Source organism: Culex pipiens, chromosome 3, assembly GCF_016801865.2.
Source record: "Culex pipiens pallens isolate TS chromosome 3, TS_CPP_V2, whole genome shotgun sequence".
Lineage (NCBI taxonomy): Eukaryota > Metazoa > Arthropoda > Insecta > Diptera > Culicidae > Culex > Culex pipiens.
In genome coordinates this window covers 163,710,898-163,730,577 of record NC_068939.1, presented here as the reverse complement: position 1 = coordinate 163,730,577, position 19,680 = coordinate 163,710,898, and the positions used below count along the sequence as shown (strand labels likewise).

Here is a 19,680-nt window from a genome sequence, read left to right as displayed (position 1 = left end):
TCCCGCAACAACAACTCTCCAGGTGAAGTGTTGTTGACGCTCATCAACCCGACAGGGTTGCCGAGTTGCGAGAGAGAGTTGAGCGCGCGGCGAGTTTGAGAGAGAGAGCGCGCGCACAAGAAGTAGAAAAGAGTTGTTGGACGACGACTCTCAGCGCCATCAACCGACAACCGACCGATCGCGATCGTGCGCGATCGTCAACGTCGGCAGTCAGTGTTGTTTTGGTAGTTGTTGAGTTCGAAAGCACTCGAGTGAAAGAGTCAAGTAGTTTTAGGGTGATCGCGGTGTAGTGATTCGCGTACGGAGATTTTTCGGTAAGGATCGCGCGAGTGATCGTGGGGGGTGGGTGTTGTTGTGGTGATTTCTGGACGACTGTTCCAGAATTTCGACGAGCGAGTGCTGCTGAAGATCGCGATCCTCCATTGCGTTGATGAGTGACAGATCGATTACGGATAACCGGGGGGAGAAATTCCAGCGGGGAGTCGCAGCCGAAGAAACCGGATTTTTGGCATTTCGAGGATCGCTGGGGTCAGGCGACGACCGCGTAGAGATGCTGTGACTGCTGACAGTGTAATCACCGATGTGTGTTGAAGAGTTGCAGTGATTGCGGAAATTACCGTGTGTCCAAAGGGAAGAGTGGTCATTTTGAAATCGTGAAGTTCTGCTGCAAAGAAGAAAGCTTGGAAGCCAAAGTGAGTGATGGTCAAAATAAACGCGTTTTAAAAATATTTTCGTGACGTCTGAAACGCGTTGGATGAATCTCGAAGCTAGGTTGAAGTGAGAGGATGCTGGCGATCGTGTTTGGGTAAATTTCGGATATTACGTAGTCCAGACCGGCTACGCCATGTACTTCCTCCGGTTCTGCCAGCTGCCGGAGTCGGCCTGTATTGGAGGAGGAGGAGGTAGCGGTGGAGGTTGTGCCTATACCAAGATCTACGAAGGTTAGTTGTTGTGGGTGTTTCGATGTGATGAAGAAGTGATCGAGATTCTACGTTGTTGTTGTTGTTGTTGTTGTAATTGATTGCTTTATTTAGTCGCAGACTAAAGTGACTCAGACTAAGCCAAGTTCCTTACATCACTAAGCCAAACAGGATGATGAGATGTAATTTTATATCGGAACGGATTTAGCTGTAGCTAATGTTTATTGTTGTTTTAGCAGTGTTGATGTTCTGTTGTTGCTTACTATAGCCGCGCGAGGAATGTCTGTTTTGTTTGTGATTTTGTCATCTCACGCGGTTGGCTTGTTTATTGTCGGAGTAGAAAGGAAGAATTTTTATTGTGACTAAACTAAGCTAGCCGGCCAGCTAGCAAGGCAAGGCAAGGCAACCGGATGAAAGATCGTGATCGGTTGCGTGTTGTACTAATGGGATGTCGAGTTAAGAATGTGGCCACTATTTGGTTCGTAATCGTTGGCTAAACGGATCTCTACTTGTGGTCAACTCGTAAGTCACGCGTGAGGGTATTTTTTGTAAGAAAAAGTGATGTGAGAACTTCAGTTAGGGAATTATCAAATTGTTTGGTTGATTAAGAGTGGAAACCCTATTGTGATCCTTGCAAAATTCCCACTTTCAGCATAATATAGCCGGTACAGAGAAAAATTTCCGCACTCTGGTGAGAAATCAAGGGTTGACTTCTGAATAGTGCGTCCATCCCGGGAAATCCCTGAACAAAATTCCCGAGATTTTTCCAAAACCGGAAATTATTTTGTCCCGGAAATTTCCGAAAAAAAAAAAACACACACACACAGATGATCTGGAAATTCAGATTCCGAAAGAAGAATATTAAAGCATTAAAATTTGTATTTGCATTATATTGGCTTATTAGAGAAAATTGTGAAAATTTTAGTTTACTGATCCGCAAAATGCCTAGCCCTTTTAATATTTTCTATATTTAATATTTATTTTATTTATTTTTTAAAGAGACTTGGGAGTTTTTGCATACTGTATTTTTTCATGGAAGGGGAAAAGGGTACAGAACAAAACAATCAGTACACCGATTTCTTTTGGTACCATCGCTGAAATTTTGAAGTTATCGCAGTTTTAGTGAAAAAAGTTGTTTTTTTCCCGTTTTCGTCATTTTCCCATTTTTAAGCGTGGCGTGACGAAAAACCCAGTTTTTATTTTCAAAAAATCGTATCTCAGAGTTTTGAAAACATAACTTCACCATTTTTTGATATGTTATGTAAAATTTTTCGAGGAATCTGATAAAAATATTTTTAGACATAGGCTCTTTGGTCCCGAGACCTTCAAAACAGCATTCTAAGTTTTCATACAACCTTTTCAAATGTTAAGCTAGACTTTTGGAACTTCTTACTATTTTTTTTTGCAAATAGCCAAACTAATCACCTTTCTTTTGCACCTAAGTTAGTGAAATCGGATGAAATGGCTCGGAGATATGATTTTTTGAAAAAAGTGGTTTTTGCGAAAATCGACGAAAATTGCCATTTTTCGGACCACCCTAACACGGCGTAGGTCACCCTAATGGCCAAACAAAAAAAAAAATACGGGTCTAATTATTTCGGCCAAGGAACCCCCAGAAAAATTTTGAGCCCGATCGGAGAACTTTTTTTCGAATCATGCTATTTTCGTGGGGAATTGCTGTATATAAATACGAAACTTATTTCATGCAAAATCAAAAGAACAGCAAAGAACAAAAAAATCAATTTTAAGTGTATTTTAAGCTATCAAAAAGCTGCTGTCCTTGTATAGATTGAAGTGTAGATTATAACCAACTAACAGTATTGAGTAAATTCTTTGGCTTTAAGCTTGAAAAACACAACAAATATAAGGCCGATGCAAATATTTTTAAAAGTTTTTGTCCCTCGGCTCTGGCCGGAGTCGAGGGGGGGGGGGGCAAAAAAATAAAAAAATATAAATATTAAAATAACATGCCATAGTTTCAACATTTGCATGGAAAAAGTGTTTTAAAATGTATTTTACACTAGTTCAGTTGTTTTGCAATAAAAGTTTTCAAAAAATGTAAAATTTGACGAAAACAAAAATTTTAGCGAAAAAAAAACTTTAGCGATAGTAGACATCGAAAATTTTCAAAAATTCAAAAGATTTTTAAATCAACCCAAACATGCTAAAAATGATTCTAAACGCAGGGGAATTCATTTTAAATTGATTTTAACTAATTGCACTTAAATTTTCATAAAAATATTGAAGTTTTTTGAAAAAATATTTTTTTGCCCCCTGATTTTTCGGGCCAACATTGAAGGGGGGGGGGAGGACAAAAACTTTAAATAAAATTTGTACCAGCCTAATGAAAACATAAATTTTATGACTGTTTAGAAAATTTCCCGGGATCCCGGGAAATTCAAAACCCGGGTAAATTGGACGCCCTACTTCTGACATTTTTCTCTGTACCGGCTATAGCCATTTATGCAGTTCATGTCGACACAGTAAAAAAATAGTAAATTTGGAAGGTTGAATATTACTATGTTATTACTGAGCAACTCCAAAAAAGACCGTAAACGGACTGTATTTGTATTTTTAAATTGGATGAATTTTTTTTGAGGACTTTTTTATGACCAAGGCATTTCGCATCATTGTCTTGTCAATAAAAATCTCCAGTCAATTTAGCAACTGCAGAATTTCCATTCATAAATTGTTTGTAAATATTCGTAAAGACATTTTCTGATCGATTTGGTTTCTTCAGCAATTTTTTAGGTTATAATAACTTAGAAAAAATATACACGCTAAGAATTATTGAGTAATTTTTCAATTAACTTTTTTATGCACATATTTTTTGTGTATGGGTCATTCCACCTCAATCGTACTTTTCAAAAAAAAGTGTCCACGTGGTTTGTGGATGGTCCCCACAACATAATCAGGATTAAAATATTTGCTGATAAAAACAAGATTTTTATGGTATTATTCAATTTCAAACGTGATTTGAGAAATATATGTACCTAAAACAGAATTGGAAAAATTTTTAATTGCAAGAGAAAATCAAATCTTGATAACTGAAATTCCAGCAACGATTGCTGGAATCTTCAGCAAATGATCTGTCAAACTGATACAAGAAAATTTCTGAACTTTCAGCAAAAGAATTTTTAAAAATTGTATGAAGCGTAACACGTTACGTTATAAAAGAACGCTCCCTTAATGAATCGTTTACTTGAATTTCAGTTGATGAAAATTCAGTAAAACTTTTTTTCAGATAATAAAAATGTGTGTGTGTCGATCACAAGTACTTTTTATCGGCACAACGCACACTTAAAACAATTTTAAATCCAAAAGTAGTGGCCGCGTAAATCAATTTGAAGTAATTTTTCATTAACTTGGATAAACATTCAACAATTTGTGGTTAAAACGTCCAATTTCCCGAGTTTACAAATAAAATCGGAAAACGGGAAATTTTAAATATATTGAAAATTGTTTCTGATTAATATCATGCAAAAAATTGCAAAGGGCAGCGACTTTCACGGTTAAATTAAGTGGCAATTAACTGCTCGACTGCATGTAAAAAATCATACAGCTACAAGAAAATTAATATTTTTTCATATTACAATAAATCAAAAAAATATCTGAGGTATTTTTTAATGGGAAGTATTTTTTATCAAGTGAGTAAAATGAATCCATACTCAAAAATTACAATTCTTTTAAACTTTTTTGAGATAGTGTGGTTTAACCCATACCCATATTTGAAATGAAAAAAAAAACATGCAGAAATTATGTTTTTCATGACAAATTTCTTTTTAGAACAAGTTATACTTGTTTCAGCCCTTGACAAAATGGTACAGCTTTTTATTATTTCCTTATATTTTCCTCGTGTTTATTTTACTTCAAGTTTTGAATAAATTCTAGATAGGACCTTTTGAAAATTTAATCTAGCAAATTGTTTTTTTTTCATTTTTGGAGCACCTCTCAAACCATACAAAGTAATTTTCAATGATTTTTTATACCACATGATTTTCGGGTCTATAATTGACTTCGTTTGATTTTTTTTTCTTGGCACAAAACGTAATTCAAATTGTGCGAACATCTCATTTGATCATGGTAAACTAAAAAAATTAAACAAACTCTCTATCTTACTTTGGCAGTAAGGGGTTTATATATTTTTTAAACGAAATAACACCGGTAATTGTATTTAAAAAATCATATTTACATCGTAGTAAATCATTTTCATTATGCAAAATCTTTTTCCAGTTGCTTCAGAAATTAATATCAACAGAAATAAATGTCAATATCAAAATTTCTGATAATCTGATACATATATGAACTTAACAACGAATATAATTGAACAAAATAATGATCAGTTTTTCATTAATTTTTTTTTTCAGAGCCCTTTCAAAATATTGGTTCCAAAAAGTTAAGAAATTTTATGCTTCCGCTTGAAATTCCTGAAATCTTACAAATTTCCCGGGAAACGGGAAATATTTTTTTCGGGTAAATCCCGAGAATTCCCGGGATGGGAAATTGGACGCTCTATTTGTGGTCCATGAGATAAAGAGCAAAGCAACACACTTTAAAGACCCCCGGGTCTTTTGTGGTCTCTGTTGCAAGTTTCTGCTCATTTCTAGGCGTCCGAAGGTTTTGAGTGGTGAGTCACCCAAAACCTCTTTTACGCAAATGGACCGACGTTTTACTTCCCTATCCGATAGAGGGCCAGGAGGATGAGGCGGGAATCGAATCCGCGCCCCATAGCAACTTAGGGATCGGCAGCCGAAGCCGCTAACCACCGCGCCACGAGGCTGCGCCTCATGAGATACACAGTTTAAATTTTGAAAATTTTAAAAACTTTTACGAAAAATGCAAAACTTTGGAGTGGACATTTGAGGGTTAATTCCATAATTTTTTTTATGTGTTCATGTATGATGGCTATTCCTGAAAATATTTTTAATAACCTTAAAAACACTCTAAATTTGCAAGATTGCTAAAACTATTTCTGTTGCTAATAGGTAACAGTGCTTGGTCATCAACGGCGCCTGCCATATCAGTTTGTAGTTCTCAATTTTGAGAGTCTGGAATGTTAGTAACGCTCCTGAAAAAAATGCGCTTCATACAAAAAGTAGAAATTTTGTATGAAGAAGAAGGTTCGGAGGGGGAGGCGGGAAGGTTTGTGGCAAATTTGAAATTTGATGTCAACATGGTATAGTTTTGTTCTTAAAGTTGTGTGAAATTGGCTCAAAATTACTGTAGAATAAAAAGAAAAAAAAATGTTCGGATTGAGTAACACACATATTTAAAAAAAAGTACTGCAAAAATCCTACAGCAATCTTTTCTTTGTTTTTAATGTGTTCAGAAAGTAATTGAAATTTATTCAAAACATTTTCTTTATACTTGAATTGTTTGATAAACTTATCAACTAGTTTTGACCTTTACGCATTTGACGTTAAATCAACTGTCGTTTAATATCTACGATCAATCTTTCGAAATTGTACTTTGGGGGGGTTGATTTATGCACTTTTACAGTCACTAAAATCAGTTTCAAGTGATTGGTTTAGCTTTTCGTACATGGAATCTTTTAGCATAGTTGAAGATGACTTAGTGAAGTTTGAAACATTTTGGAAATGTTTTGTAAATAAAGCCAGCTTTTGTAAACATTCTCGATTTTTTGCCAAAATAAGATTTTTTAAAGTTTTATTTAGAAAAAATATTCTAAACTTGTTATATTTTGAACACAATGCTACAGGTTGTATGTGTAATTGCTGTAATTTAAAGAAGTTGTGTTCTGCAACAATCTTCTTTAATTTAACAGTTTGAAAATTCTTGAAAAAAAAATTTGATTTAAATATTTTTATGATCCTTGCTGATTTGTGTTAATCGTCACATGACTCACTGGCTCAACCCTATTTGCCAAACCCGGTGAAAACAAGTATTTTTTTCCAAGGAAAACACAATCGTTCGATGCAAACAATAAAAAAAACTTTAATTCGTGCGCAAAGCCGTCTTCAAAATGCAGTACCATGCATTTCCACGAAAATCAACAAAAAAAGAGTACTGATAGGTGCACATCAAATGCACTGAAAATTAGTTTACCGCGAGTTGTAGGTACTTCCACTCACGATAAACGACATCGACAACGACACAAAAAAAAAAACGGAAAACAAACGATAGAAACAAGCTGTTTGCGTGAGCAGCCCCTTGTCATCATGTTAATTGAAATCTAGGGGTCATTTCCAATATTTTTGTTCTTGAAGAATTTTTGTTGATTTTTCAGAAAAGTAAATATTGTTAAGAGCATCTTATCAAAAACAACTAAATTTGTTCAACAAACGTCAAATTACCCTATGTCACCGAATCATCAAGGAAGTAAGCCTTCATCGAGGCGGCCAGAAAGGAAACAGTTTAATTGAACCTTCATTGCTCGAATTAGTCTGGTCTGGCAAAAACTCTGAGCTAAAATTCACTTTGAACAAAACTATTTTCAACAGTGCATGCTCAACTTGTTTAGAAGTGCGTTCGGGCGCTAAACAACAATTGGAAAGGTGTGCGCCACCTTTGGAAACCTGTTGCTAACAGCTCTGGCTGGCTGACTGGCGTGGGATTCGATGTAGTGTTAATAGTTGCCCACGTGGGAGCCGATCCGGCGCCACCCTTGAAGAGAGCAATTTAGAGACTGAAGCGATGATTGCCCGTTTCTGCAGCTGGTTCTAGCCGACTCATCAAGATGTCACACTTGAGCCACACTACGCAGGCCGTAAATCAAAGCCGAGTTCCGGATTCCTGGGTGCTATCGTAAACATAGCTGCCATAAAGTATCGTCGCTGGATCATAATATTAATACATAAATAAAAGTGACTGTCCCCCATGAGATGCTCTGTCTGAGTCATTCACACTTGGAGGAGTTCTCTCGAACGAATCTCAGCTGCGTCAAGATTTATGACAATGATATCCCAAACGATTCGATTACCATTAAACTGACCACGACTTTCAGATTTATTGACATCGCATTCAAATTGGCTACCGTAACCACTTCAAAACCACGGATTATGTCACGCTTCATGATCCTCAAAAACATCGCAAAAATCGAAGGTCCGCACACGCTTTTCCCTACGACTCTTCCGAGATCTCGCAAGGAAGTGCCAAAAGAAACCGTCCAAGATCAGACAACCGATCGTTCATCATCGTCTCGAACATCAGCTGTTGCGGCGGCGGTTCATCCTTCGCAATTAGCCACCATTTAATCGTGCGCTACCGATCGATTTCTCTTCTAATGATTCCTTCCATCAAATCGATCATCATCTTGCTCGGCGGCGGCGGCGGCTGCCGCTCTTCGGGGTCGACCCCTTCTCTCGGCACGAGCTACCGATTCCGAGAGCTTAACCCCGCGGTTCAACTGACAGGTTGGAGGAGCTGGTAGGAAGGAGGTGGAATCTTGAAGGTTCTGGATGCTGATCGAAGCAGACCAATTCTCAGAGATTTCGGTCATTCGTTTTTTTTTTGAATTTTTTAATCCGGTTGAAACTTTTTTGGTGCCTTCGGTATGCCCAAAGAAGCCATTTTGCATCATTAGTTCGTTCATATAATTTTCTATACAAATTTGGCAGCTGTCCATACAAAAATGATATGTGAAAATTCAAAAATCTGTATCTTTTGAAGGATTTTTTTGATCGATTTGGTGTCTTCGGCAAAGTTGTAGGTATGAATACGGACTACACTGAAAAAAAATGATACACGGTAAAAAAAATTTAGTGATTTTTAATTTCACTTTTCGTCACTAAAACTTGTTTTGAAAAAAAAACACTATTTTTAATTTTTTTAAATTTTTTTATATGTTTTAGAGGACATTAAATGTCAACTTTTCAGAAATTTCCAGAATGGGCAGAAAATCACTGACCGAGTTATGATTTTTTGAATCAAAACAGAATTTTTCAAAAAATTCCAAATATTGGTCGCAAAACATTTTCAACTTGAGTTTTCGATGTAAAATCGAATTTGCAATCAAAACGTACTTTAGTGAATTTTTGATAAAGTGCACCGTTTTAAAGTTATAGCCATTTTTAGGTAATTATTTTGAAAATACTCGCAGTTTTTAATTTTTTTAAATTAGTGCCAACAATGTTGAAATATGAAACATTCGTAAAATTTTCCGATCTTTTCGAAAACAATATTTTCAAAAAATGTAAATCAAGACTAACATTTCAAAAGGGCGTATTATTGAATGTTTGGCCCGTTTAAAACGTTAGTCTTGATTTTAAATTTTTGAAAATATTTTTTTCGAAAAGATCGGAAAATTTTACGAATGTTTCATGTTTTAACATTTTAAATCGGACCATAAGTTGCTGAGATTGACATTAGAAAATGGTGGGTTAGAAAACATCAATTTTTCTGTTTTTTTAACCTTTGCATGGCAATATCTCAGCAACTAAGGGTCGTATCAACAAAGTTCAATGAAGCAAAATATAGAGAATTTTCTCAGCTTTAAAAAAAATATTCAAAGGTGGGCAAACATGGGCACTAATTTAAAAAATGAAAAGCTGCAATTATTTTCAAAAAAGTTACCTTAAAATAGATTTAACTTGAAAACGGTGCACTTAATCAAAAATTCACTACAGAACTTTTTGATTGCAAATTCGATTTTACATCGAAAACTTAAGTTGGAAAAAATATTTCGATTTTTTGAAAAAATCTGTTGGCAGTTGGCATTTGATGTCCTCTAAAACATATCAAAAAATAAAAAAAAATTTAAATAGTGTTTTTTTGCAAATCAATTTTTAGTGACAAAAAGTAAAATTAAAAATCACCACATTTTTTTACTGTGTATCAATTTTTTCAGTGTATTCCATATCCATACCCACAACTTTACCGAAGACACCAAATCGATCAAAAAATTCCTTCAAAAGATACAGATTTTTGAATTTTCACAAATTATTTTTGTATGGACAGCTGCCAAATTTGTATGGAAAATTATATGAACGAATTAATGATGCAAAATGGCTTCTTTGGGCATACCGAAGGCACCAAAAAAGTTTCAGCCGAATAAAAAAATAAAAAAATTAAAATTGAAGAAAAAAGACCGATTCCGTAGAGAACTGCTCAGCAGTAAGATTTAGAGAGTATCGAAATTTGGGGGCTAACATCACCCTGATGTTCAACACTGACAGATTGTATCACCGTGAACCAAGTCTGATAAAGATTAAATTTTTCCGTAATTTCATAGCCGTCCTGAGCTCTACCATTCTTAGTTAGGCCATTGGTAATAGCGCGAGGGCTAACATCACTCAAATGCACTGGAATAGTTTAGGCTGATTCAGAACAAACCAAGTCTGATAAAGATAACATTTTTCCATAATTTCGTAGCCGGCCTGAACCGCAAGTTATCAGTTCCTTGTTTCCACCTCCCTAATCAACCCCAAAAGAGCGTAACAGACAAGGAAGCAATCCCAAGCTGGAAATCAACACCGCGCAGTATCTATCTGGTATTGTTGGCCCATCTAATTGACCGCTTTAATAGATTTATAGAATAATTACGACCGTAGGTCGTAACCGCGGGACCTCGTACACCTTGAGATTTGTGAAACCTCCACACCAACCTACCCCGGTTGAGGAGTGCTGGACCCCTAATTAGCAAATTACCCCCAATTGAAGTGGTGGCCTTCCCGCGACTCTAAAATATAAGGTGGTTTCCAGGAAAGAGAGCGCGAAATTTGGTGCGCAATTGCCCCGCTCGACTCGGTTGTTGTGATTGGGGGCTGACCCCTAAGAGAGGAGAAACCTTCAGAGGGAGGCGAGGGATTTCGCCAACGATGACGCGTCGGTGAATTATTCAGGGGAGAAACAGAGTGGAGTCCGGACGGAGGTATAAATGTGGAGAGGTTTTCGAAAAACCTGAAATGTTGCAAGTCACAGACGTACAACAAGGGCGTGATGGGGTCGTTTTCACCGGGCGCGAACGAAGTCGGAGTGAAGTTGAGAGGGTAAACAAACGCTCGGACCTTGTTTGGAGCCCTGGATGGTTGAGGTGGGGTTCGAGTACTTCAATTGTAGAAAATTTATCTTATGGAAGAAGGGAAAATAAGAATTTAATGAGTTAGTCATCGATTTGAATAAGAAAAATGTAGTAAAACTCCAACTTGGTGGTACCGTGGAGATTTTCCCTTATCTCCTTAAAAAAGTGGAGCATCAACACTTCCCGTCTTCCAAATCCCTTTCCATGGCGAAATCCAGTCTGCAATCCGCTAAGATCACTATCTCTAATCGAAGCGAAGCACTTGTACAGAGAAAATGTCCTTTAATGAGATTCGCTGGCCGGCAGTGAAATTATGGAAAAGTTGTATTTCATCACTTAGATTCTAGTAATCATACGCTATAAAACTCAGTAATACATATCAACAAAGAGAGTCCAAAAATCAGATCACCCGGGTCGTCACCGCGTCTGCATCTGCATTTTGTCGTCGTAGTCGGGCTCCATTCATCACTATTCGACCTGACAGCAGCTGCAGCTCCGAACCAGCAATACCAGAGAGTTGGTTGGTTGGGAAACAAAGCCCCAGCGCAATTCTTCTTCGCGCTCCAGCGATGACAACGAGGTTACTCATCAACCGTCTTCTCACACACATATACAAACCGTCAGCGAGTTTAGCTGGAGTTGCTGCTGCTACTAACTACAGACACTGTCAAGTGAAGTTAGTCTGCCCAGATCTATACCGAATTAGTAATGCAGCTCGCGCGCGCGATGACGACGACGGCGGTCGGAGTTGCCAACCGCGGCAATATCTAGAGCTGACCTGATTTCGCTTTTCTTCGCGCTGCTGCTGCTGTTGCATCTACTACCTTTTGGTTCAGAAAGTCAAGTGGATCATCGCCACCACCACCAACTCTGTAAGAAGCACAAAGGAACTCCACGGTTGTAATAGATACTCCCGGCCTGTGGCTGTGTGAACCTTCCGCGTCGTCGTCGGCTGGGTCGTGAGATATTCGCTGAGGTCACCTCGCAGCGTAGCTGCGCTGCTGCAGATGGTAATCGGATTTACGATTCGTTACGATTTCCACTTGTGAGATCTGCGACCGAGAGGGGGGGGATCCTACGAATGACCCCACCCGCCACTAGAAGAAGAGAAGGAGGAACCTCCGTGAACCTCTGAAGTTGCAATCGTAGTGAAGTGAACGCCCGTTTGGGTCAAACTACGCTGCCAAGGTTGGCGAGGGTATGGATTAGCGTGGCTCACGGATATATGAAAAAGACAAAAGTGTTCAATTTCGAACGCCTCAACCGGAATTTTGTAGCAATATGGCCCCAAAACATAGCCTGAAATTTTGAGCGCATTTGGTTAAGGTTTAGAACTTCCACCATTGACCTGAAGTTATAAAGAAATTTCAATAAATTTAATTTATTTATTTTCAACTTTTTAACACTTCTTCGAGTATATTTTCCTATGCCCTATGAATTTTTCTCAAAGTAGTGGTTTCTTATAGGTTTCGATCCGAGGAACAACTTTGTAGAACATCACAAAGCGCTAGGAATTAATCCCGGAAAGATACAGGCAAGTTTTTAGAGCACGTTAAAAAAAAATTCCTAGCTCCAAAAAATATCCTGTATCTTTTCAGGATCAATTCCTAGCGCTTTGCGATGTTCTACAAAGTTGTTCCGCGGATCAAAACCTATAAGAAACTTGAGAATAAGAAAATTTGATTGGGTTTTGGGAAACTTTATCTAAGAAGAGGTTAAAAGTGAAAATTTCCCATAGTAAATCTTTAAAAGTTCCATACTAACTTCAGGTCAATGGTGGAAGTACTAAACCTTAACCAAATGCGCTCAAAGTTTCAGGCTATGTTCTGGGGCCATATTGCTACAAAAATCCGGTCGAGGCGTTTGGAATTGAACACTTTTGTCTTTTTCATATATCCTTGAGCCACGCTAGTATGGATCTTCTGGTCAACGGAGAAGGGCTCGCTTTGTGTGGGGCACGTGTTAACGAGCCTCGCGGTGACCTCCGTAATCGGTGCTGCGCGAAGGGGAACGTTTTGGGTTATGATCAGTAAGTTGTGAGGTTGCGAAAAATTAGTATCAATAGGCCTTATATTACCTGTAATTTGATACCGCAAAAAAGATTTATATTTGATACCAAATTTCTTTAAAAAAACAAAAACAAAATTTCTCAAAAATTATCAGAAAATTCTCAAATCTTACTATTTTTTCATGATCTTGAAATTCCAACCCAATAAACTTATATTTCACCAGGAACGACCTGCAACAGCTCATTGAAGAAACAACCAAGCAGGGCAGGTGCAGATTTTCAAATTCACTCATTGCCCACAGTTTGTGTTTGTTTTTTGCTCGACTCAACGGGAACACTTCAGCACTCCAGGTGCAACGCAAAATTCCTTCATTGCGGTATGTTCTTTGATGGTTATTTGAAAAAAAAAAAAAACAAAAATAAAAAGCTTATCCGCTACAGAAAAAAAATCCAAAATCTCCGAAATTCTTGGAATTCTGAGATTTCAGTTGAAAAAGAAATCATTTCCTCATATAAGCCGTTCTTCCAAAAATCAGCCATTTTTGGATTTTTATCATCTATTTTTTTTATTTGCCGTAATCTTTGTAAGGGATATCTATATGACCAAAGAAACCAATTTACATACACATTTAACAGCTAAATCTTGAGAGCGAATTTTCTGATCAATCTGGTGTAAAGGCAATAATAGGTGTACACTAGGGTGACAAGAAAAATTGAAAATTTCGGAAAATTGCAAGAGATACCCCCTGGATCGATTCTTTAGGCAAAAACAAGTAACTGTGCCAATTTTGAGCCAAATCGGTTAAGGCTAAGGGGTCGCTTTTCATCGTTGAAGTTTATATGGGGAAAATCGCAAAAATGTATGGAGAAAAACATCGCTTCAGGATTTTTGCAGCAGGTGGCGCAGGTCTCGCCCAAAATTGTCCATGTGTGAGATTCTTCTTGTAGGAAATTTAATTACCTACAACTTTGTAGAAGGGTGCAAGATGATCCGAGTTGATCCTGATGAGTTATTAGCAATGCGATGAAAAGAAATCGGCTTATATACTTGAAAGTATACAAGGGGTATATAGGAAATATATAAGATTTTTTTTTCCAGAAAAATCACCAACAATCAGGATCAACTCGGATCGTTTTGCACCCTTCGACAAAGTTGTAGGGAATTAAATTTCCTACAAGAATCTCACACTTGGACAATTTTGGGCGAGACCTGCGCCACCTAGCAGAAAATTACTGAAACGATGTTTTTCCCCATACATTTTCGTGATTTTCCCCATATAAACTTCAACGATGAAAAGCGACCCCTTAGCCTTAACCGATTTGGCTCAAAATTGGCACAGATACTTATTTTTGCATTAGGAATCGAGTCAGAGGGTATCTCTGATGTCGATTTTTTTTTATTGTCACCCTAGTGTACACTGTAAAAAATTTTACAAAAAATCAATACACAAAAAAATACAAAAACATATTATCTTTGAAAAATTTAGGTTTTTTTTTATATTTTAGAGTATACAAAAGACAACTGTTGAGTAATGATCCGGCAAGGGCTATCAATTATGCAAGTTTTGAAAAAGAAAACATTCTTGTTTAAAAAACTTAAAAAAAAATTCAGTCCATGATATTCAAAATCGAATTGGAAATCAAAAATAATTAACAGACATTTCGATACAGTGCACTGTTTTCAAGGTAATGGTTACTTAACCCTAATTTTTTTTAATAACACAGTAAAAAATAATAATAAATAATCCAGCTGCCTGTAAAAGGCCTGGGTGTAAAATAATGTTTGCATTATTTTATGAAATTGTATGTAATATTACACCCTGAAATAAATAGCCGATCAGTAAAGTAAACCTACCTGACCAAAATTCAAGCTGATATATGCATTTATCTGAGCGGGCTAAGGCGCCGGTTTTTACTGTAGGTGCTGGGTTTGAATCCCGTCGGTTGATTTTATTTTGTTTTCAAAAATTGTACATGCAGTGTGTAATATTGAGTGTCTTTTTTGCATGAGATTTTACCATCGGATTTTTTGCTGTGTTTGCAAACAATAAAAAATATCAAATGACAAAAAGAATTTTCTGTAGAAGTGTTTTTTTTTTAACTTTAAGAGTTAAGTTTATTTTAAGAGTTAAAACTGTCCTGATTTGAATAAAATAGAAAACGCGCTGGAAATAAGATTTTTTTTCTAATTCAAAACAAATAATCGCTTGAAAAAATGACAATTAAATGTTAATATACTTCTCAAGTTAACTATGACAATTGCTCTTGGTGTTATTTTCGTTTTTCAGCAAAAAATATGCTATGTAAAAGTTTTAAATTCTTAGATTTTAGCTGAAAAAATCACATTTTAAAATAACCAGAAAAAAATTTAAGCAGATTTTTTTTTAATATTTACTAAGTTTATATTTAAACCTAAAGTTATGTAAACCCCTAAAGTTCAATATCTATTTCATATATTCAGACAGTATTTAATATTAAAAAGAAAACTATTTTAAAATGAAAAAAAATCATGATTCTATTTAATGTGCTCTTAACTTTTGGTAGGGGAGAGTGGGGAGACTTGATTCCCTTTTTTTGTATCGCACAAAACTCTGTCAATTTCTCACAAAACTATGAACATTTTGCATGAATTGAAAGCTTAAACATTCAACTATGTTTGGCTAATAAGGGTATTTCACCAGATAAACTCTTCGAATCATGCCAAGTGTTAAAAAAAAATATTTTAAACCGGCATTTTCAAAATGTTGGGGGTAATTTGATCCCCCTTTCATCATTTTGAAAAAATCTTAAGCAAAATGTTTCTTATTCATCCAAACTTTTAATTTTTTATAAGTTACAGCAATTTCACATTAAACCTGTACGTTTGTGTTCAAAATATAACAAGTTTAGCATGCAAAATATTTAAAAACCTGAAATTTTCTTTTTTAGGCAAAAATTGAGCATGTTTACAAAAGCTTGTAATTTTTGTTTACAAAACTTTTGAAAAATGGTTCAAACTGCAGTAAGTTATGTACAACTATACTAAAGGAAACTATGTACGAAAACCCAGCCCAATTATTTAATCTTGAGGCTGATTCCAGTGACTGTAAAAATGCAGGGATCTAGTCTCCCTAAACGCATTTTTTTAAACAATTGATTGTAAAAATAGTATGACGATAAATTTAACGTCAAATGCGTAAGGGTTTTGGAGTTGATATGTTTATCAAACAATTCATGTATAAAAAATATTTTTTTGAATAATTTTTGAGTGTTTTCCAGACTTATCAAAACAAAGAAAAAAGATCTCTTGGAAGTTTTTTGCAGCACTTTTTAGAAAAATGTGTGTAACTCAATCTAAACATTTTTTAATTTTTTTCTTTGTTTTCTACAATGAGTTTAAGTCAATTTCGCGCAACTTTCTAGAACAAAGCTAAATGTTTTACCCACATGCTGACGAGATACAGGCTTGGGATCAAGTGTCCCCGGGGATCAAGTCTCCCCACTCTCCCCTATATACAGTAATTCGAAAAAAAGTTAGCTAAAAAGACATTTAAATTTTTTTTTGACCTGTCGATTGGGTCATACAAAATAGCTGAAATTTGTGTGATCCAATCTCAACCTTCAAACCAATTGTTATTACTGATGACGGTTCATGGAAGGAACCGAACATTTTAACGCTTATTAATGTTTTAGCTTTAAAAATCCTATAATTTTCTAGGCATCGTTACCTAAAAAATGATTTATTTGGATGACACATTTTTGATTCATTTTTCTCAAATTTAAATCTTCATGCTAAATCTCAGTCAACACCAGTCTGCTCAACAAAATTTTCAAAGACGAATTTTCTCAGCTTTTCCATAAAATTTTACAAAAGTATGTGTTTTCCTTAATGAAATATTCATGAAATTTGGATTTTGGACTAAATAAATTTGAGGGCCTCTATGTACACATAAAAAAATCATGGTAATATTACATCTGGGAAGGGGTACATCTTTTATGTCAGAAAAAAATGTGTAATTTTACCTCTAAAAATCTGTAATTTTACTGCTTTTCTGCTGTAATGTCGCTTTTTCAGTATAAATTTAGGTAAAATTACATCATAAAAGAGGTAATATTCAACCTTCCAAAATTACACCTTCCAAATTTACACATTTTTTTTTGCTGTGCATTAGTGCTTTGCAAATAATCGTTTTTTTATTTCTATATGTTTTATTGGATAAAGCCATTTTGAACTATAGGTATGACGGACGTTTGTTTTGCGCAGATTTTAGTTTTTTTTTAAATACTGGATTTATGGAAAGTTAGTTTAATTTTCCTCCCGAGAAAAAAAGCAAGATTCGTTATTGGATGCAAAGTGGAATTTGGAATAAAAAAGTACTTTTGTAAAATTTTGCTAAAAGGCAGTAGTGGAAGCTTACACAGTAAAAAAAAATCATGGTAATATTTTATCTGAATATGAGTACAATACATCTTTTATGTAAGAAAAAATGTGTAATTTTATTTCAAAAAATGAGTAATTTTACCACTTTTCTGGTGTAATGTTACTTTTTCAGTCTAAATTGAGGTAAAATTACATTATGAAAGAGGTAATATTCATCCTCCCAAAATTTCACCTTCCAAATTGACACAATATTTTACTGTGTAGATAACAAATTGCTGTACATTTCAACATAAAAATGGCTTTGACTTGAAATCAGTGCATTTTATTAACCTTTGGATTGTGAGTCCAACTGCCAGCGACTCCACCGAGGCAGGAAGAAGGAAGAAGGCATAAATCATTGGGGAATTCAACATTTAGTTATAAATAGTGAAATTAAAAGTAAGATTTTGTTTGTCCATATAATTTTATTCCGATTTTGTTTGGACAGCCCCCATAATTTTATTCTTAAGAAATATTCAGTAGTTTTACAAAAATAATTATTTCGTACAAGGTTTTCAACTATTCTTCCCTGAGAACGGAAACAAAACGGAAGGAAGTGCAGCATGCTGAAAAACATAACCTTGTCCAAGTTGTACCTTTCCTCTTGAATCTGATTTGTTAAAGAACTCCATTCTCTAGTGGAGAACTCCATTCAGCGAGGCAAACAAAACAAAAACCTGGTCAAATTTCGCTCTCATTTCGCTTAATTACGATGAAAATCGCTCCAGTTTCCAGTCTGTCCCGTTTGCGAGATTTGTTCTTCTTGGTACTCTCTCTCTCTAGTTGAGGACCTCACCGACGACGCCAGGCATTACTCGTCGCAAGGTCTTTCCGGACATTCGACGACGGTGGAAACAACAAAAGGAAAGAAAGAGCAAAATCTGCAGAGCCAAACCCAATTGAAACAGTTCTGGCGTGAAAACGTTGTAAAAAGATAGAATAGTTTTATTCGATTTGGATACACCCAAACGACGAGGGAAGTACAGAATTTGTTGTTTTTGACTTATTTATGGCATGCAGGACAAGGTTATGTTTTTCAGGCTAGGTTACAACACGGACGTGCGGTGGACATGAACGTGAAGTGGATGTTTTCAACCCGGGAAGGTTGCGGACAGCCGAGTTGGCATGTTTTTCCTGAGTGCGGACTGGGAACGTCATAATGGTGGCGTGCTGGTCGTTATTTTAGATTTGCTGAGCTTTGGTAGATTTCCGATTTATGGTGATTTTCTACGAGATTTATACGAAGATTTTATCAATCGACTTTGGAGAAAAAAACATCCTTGTCAACGAATCATCTATGCAGTTAATTCTACGTAGTAGGCCTGGCCATTATAGAAATGGATGCCTAGACTGTTCGAATAAGCCTTCTCCAGGAAGCTATCGAAAGATTGACTAAAAGTTATTTAATGTGAAAAATATCAACGTGTATGTCAAACGACTGTTATGATTTCATCCCGCTCATGCCTTACTAACGCTGACTCCCTCACATCTTTAAGTTGTAATTAATCGTTATTCTAATATACCTGCGCTTAATGCTAATTCGTTCATGGGACCATCCATTCTGGCTGCCCTGTCTACGCTCAATTAATTATAGCAGGAACTACTCGCCTAATCACCTGGCACCGATCAACCCAAAACAACCCTCGGGTGGCCACATTAGGGGTTACCCAAGGTAATTGGATTGCTTTATACTATAGAGCAGTGAGTAATCCGGTGCTACTAAACGACTTAGCGTAAAGGTCTACGGATTGCTTCATCATCGCGGTGCGATTGTTTATACTTCCATAAAGGTGGATCACTCACAAATTTATTCACCGCGACAAACTGGCGTTGATGGCCTGATGTAAGTGTGTGTCGTCGGAACTTGGATCGCCCGCATGACTGATGGATAAATTGCGTCTCGAGGTATTAATTTTCCGCTTGGGGGATCGCGAAAACAAAACCTCGAGTGTGTGTTGAACAGCAGGCCTGTGTTTACACCCTCGTTTACACATACACACTTGTGAGTCGAAGATCTTGGAGAACATTTTGCGTCAGTACTTATAGCTACTACGTGGAGTAGTGGTTGGTTGTAAAGGTAGTAGAACGCTTCTCTCGCTCGCGAGAGAGGTGATGAATCTTCCGATATAACGGCGCCACGATGCAACCTTCCCCCTAATTTGACGAACAATTGGCGAGATGACTAATGGGTAGATTGCGGTCGACGCTGCCGTGTATTGCGTCTTGGTAGAACGGGCTTGTTGTAGCGGTAGATACTCCTACGCAGTAATTTGAGAGTTTTTAGTTGGGATTGGTCGAATACTTTAACTCGAAGCGAAACTTGTTTGGGAATACCGTGGAGAATCTCCCTTATCCGCTTAAAAAAGTGGATCAT

At 36.4% G+C, this 19,680-nt stretch overlaps 1 protein-coding gene across 1 annotated transcript in view; it reads left to right on the top strand.

Moving 5' to 3' along the window:
• Positions 1-234: 234 nt before the first annotated feature.
• The window catches only part of LOC120429896 (uncharacterized), a 71,582-nt gene continuing 52,136 nt past the window's right edge, over positions 235-19,680 (top strand). The window contains exon 1 of the mRNA XM_052710425.1: positions 235-941. Coding sequence (XP_052566385.1) covers positions 845-941 — 97 coding nt within the window. The 5' untranslated portion in view covers positions 235-844. The remainder of the gene's footprint in view (positions 942-19,680) is intronic.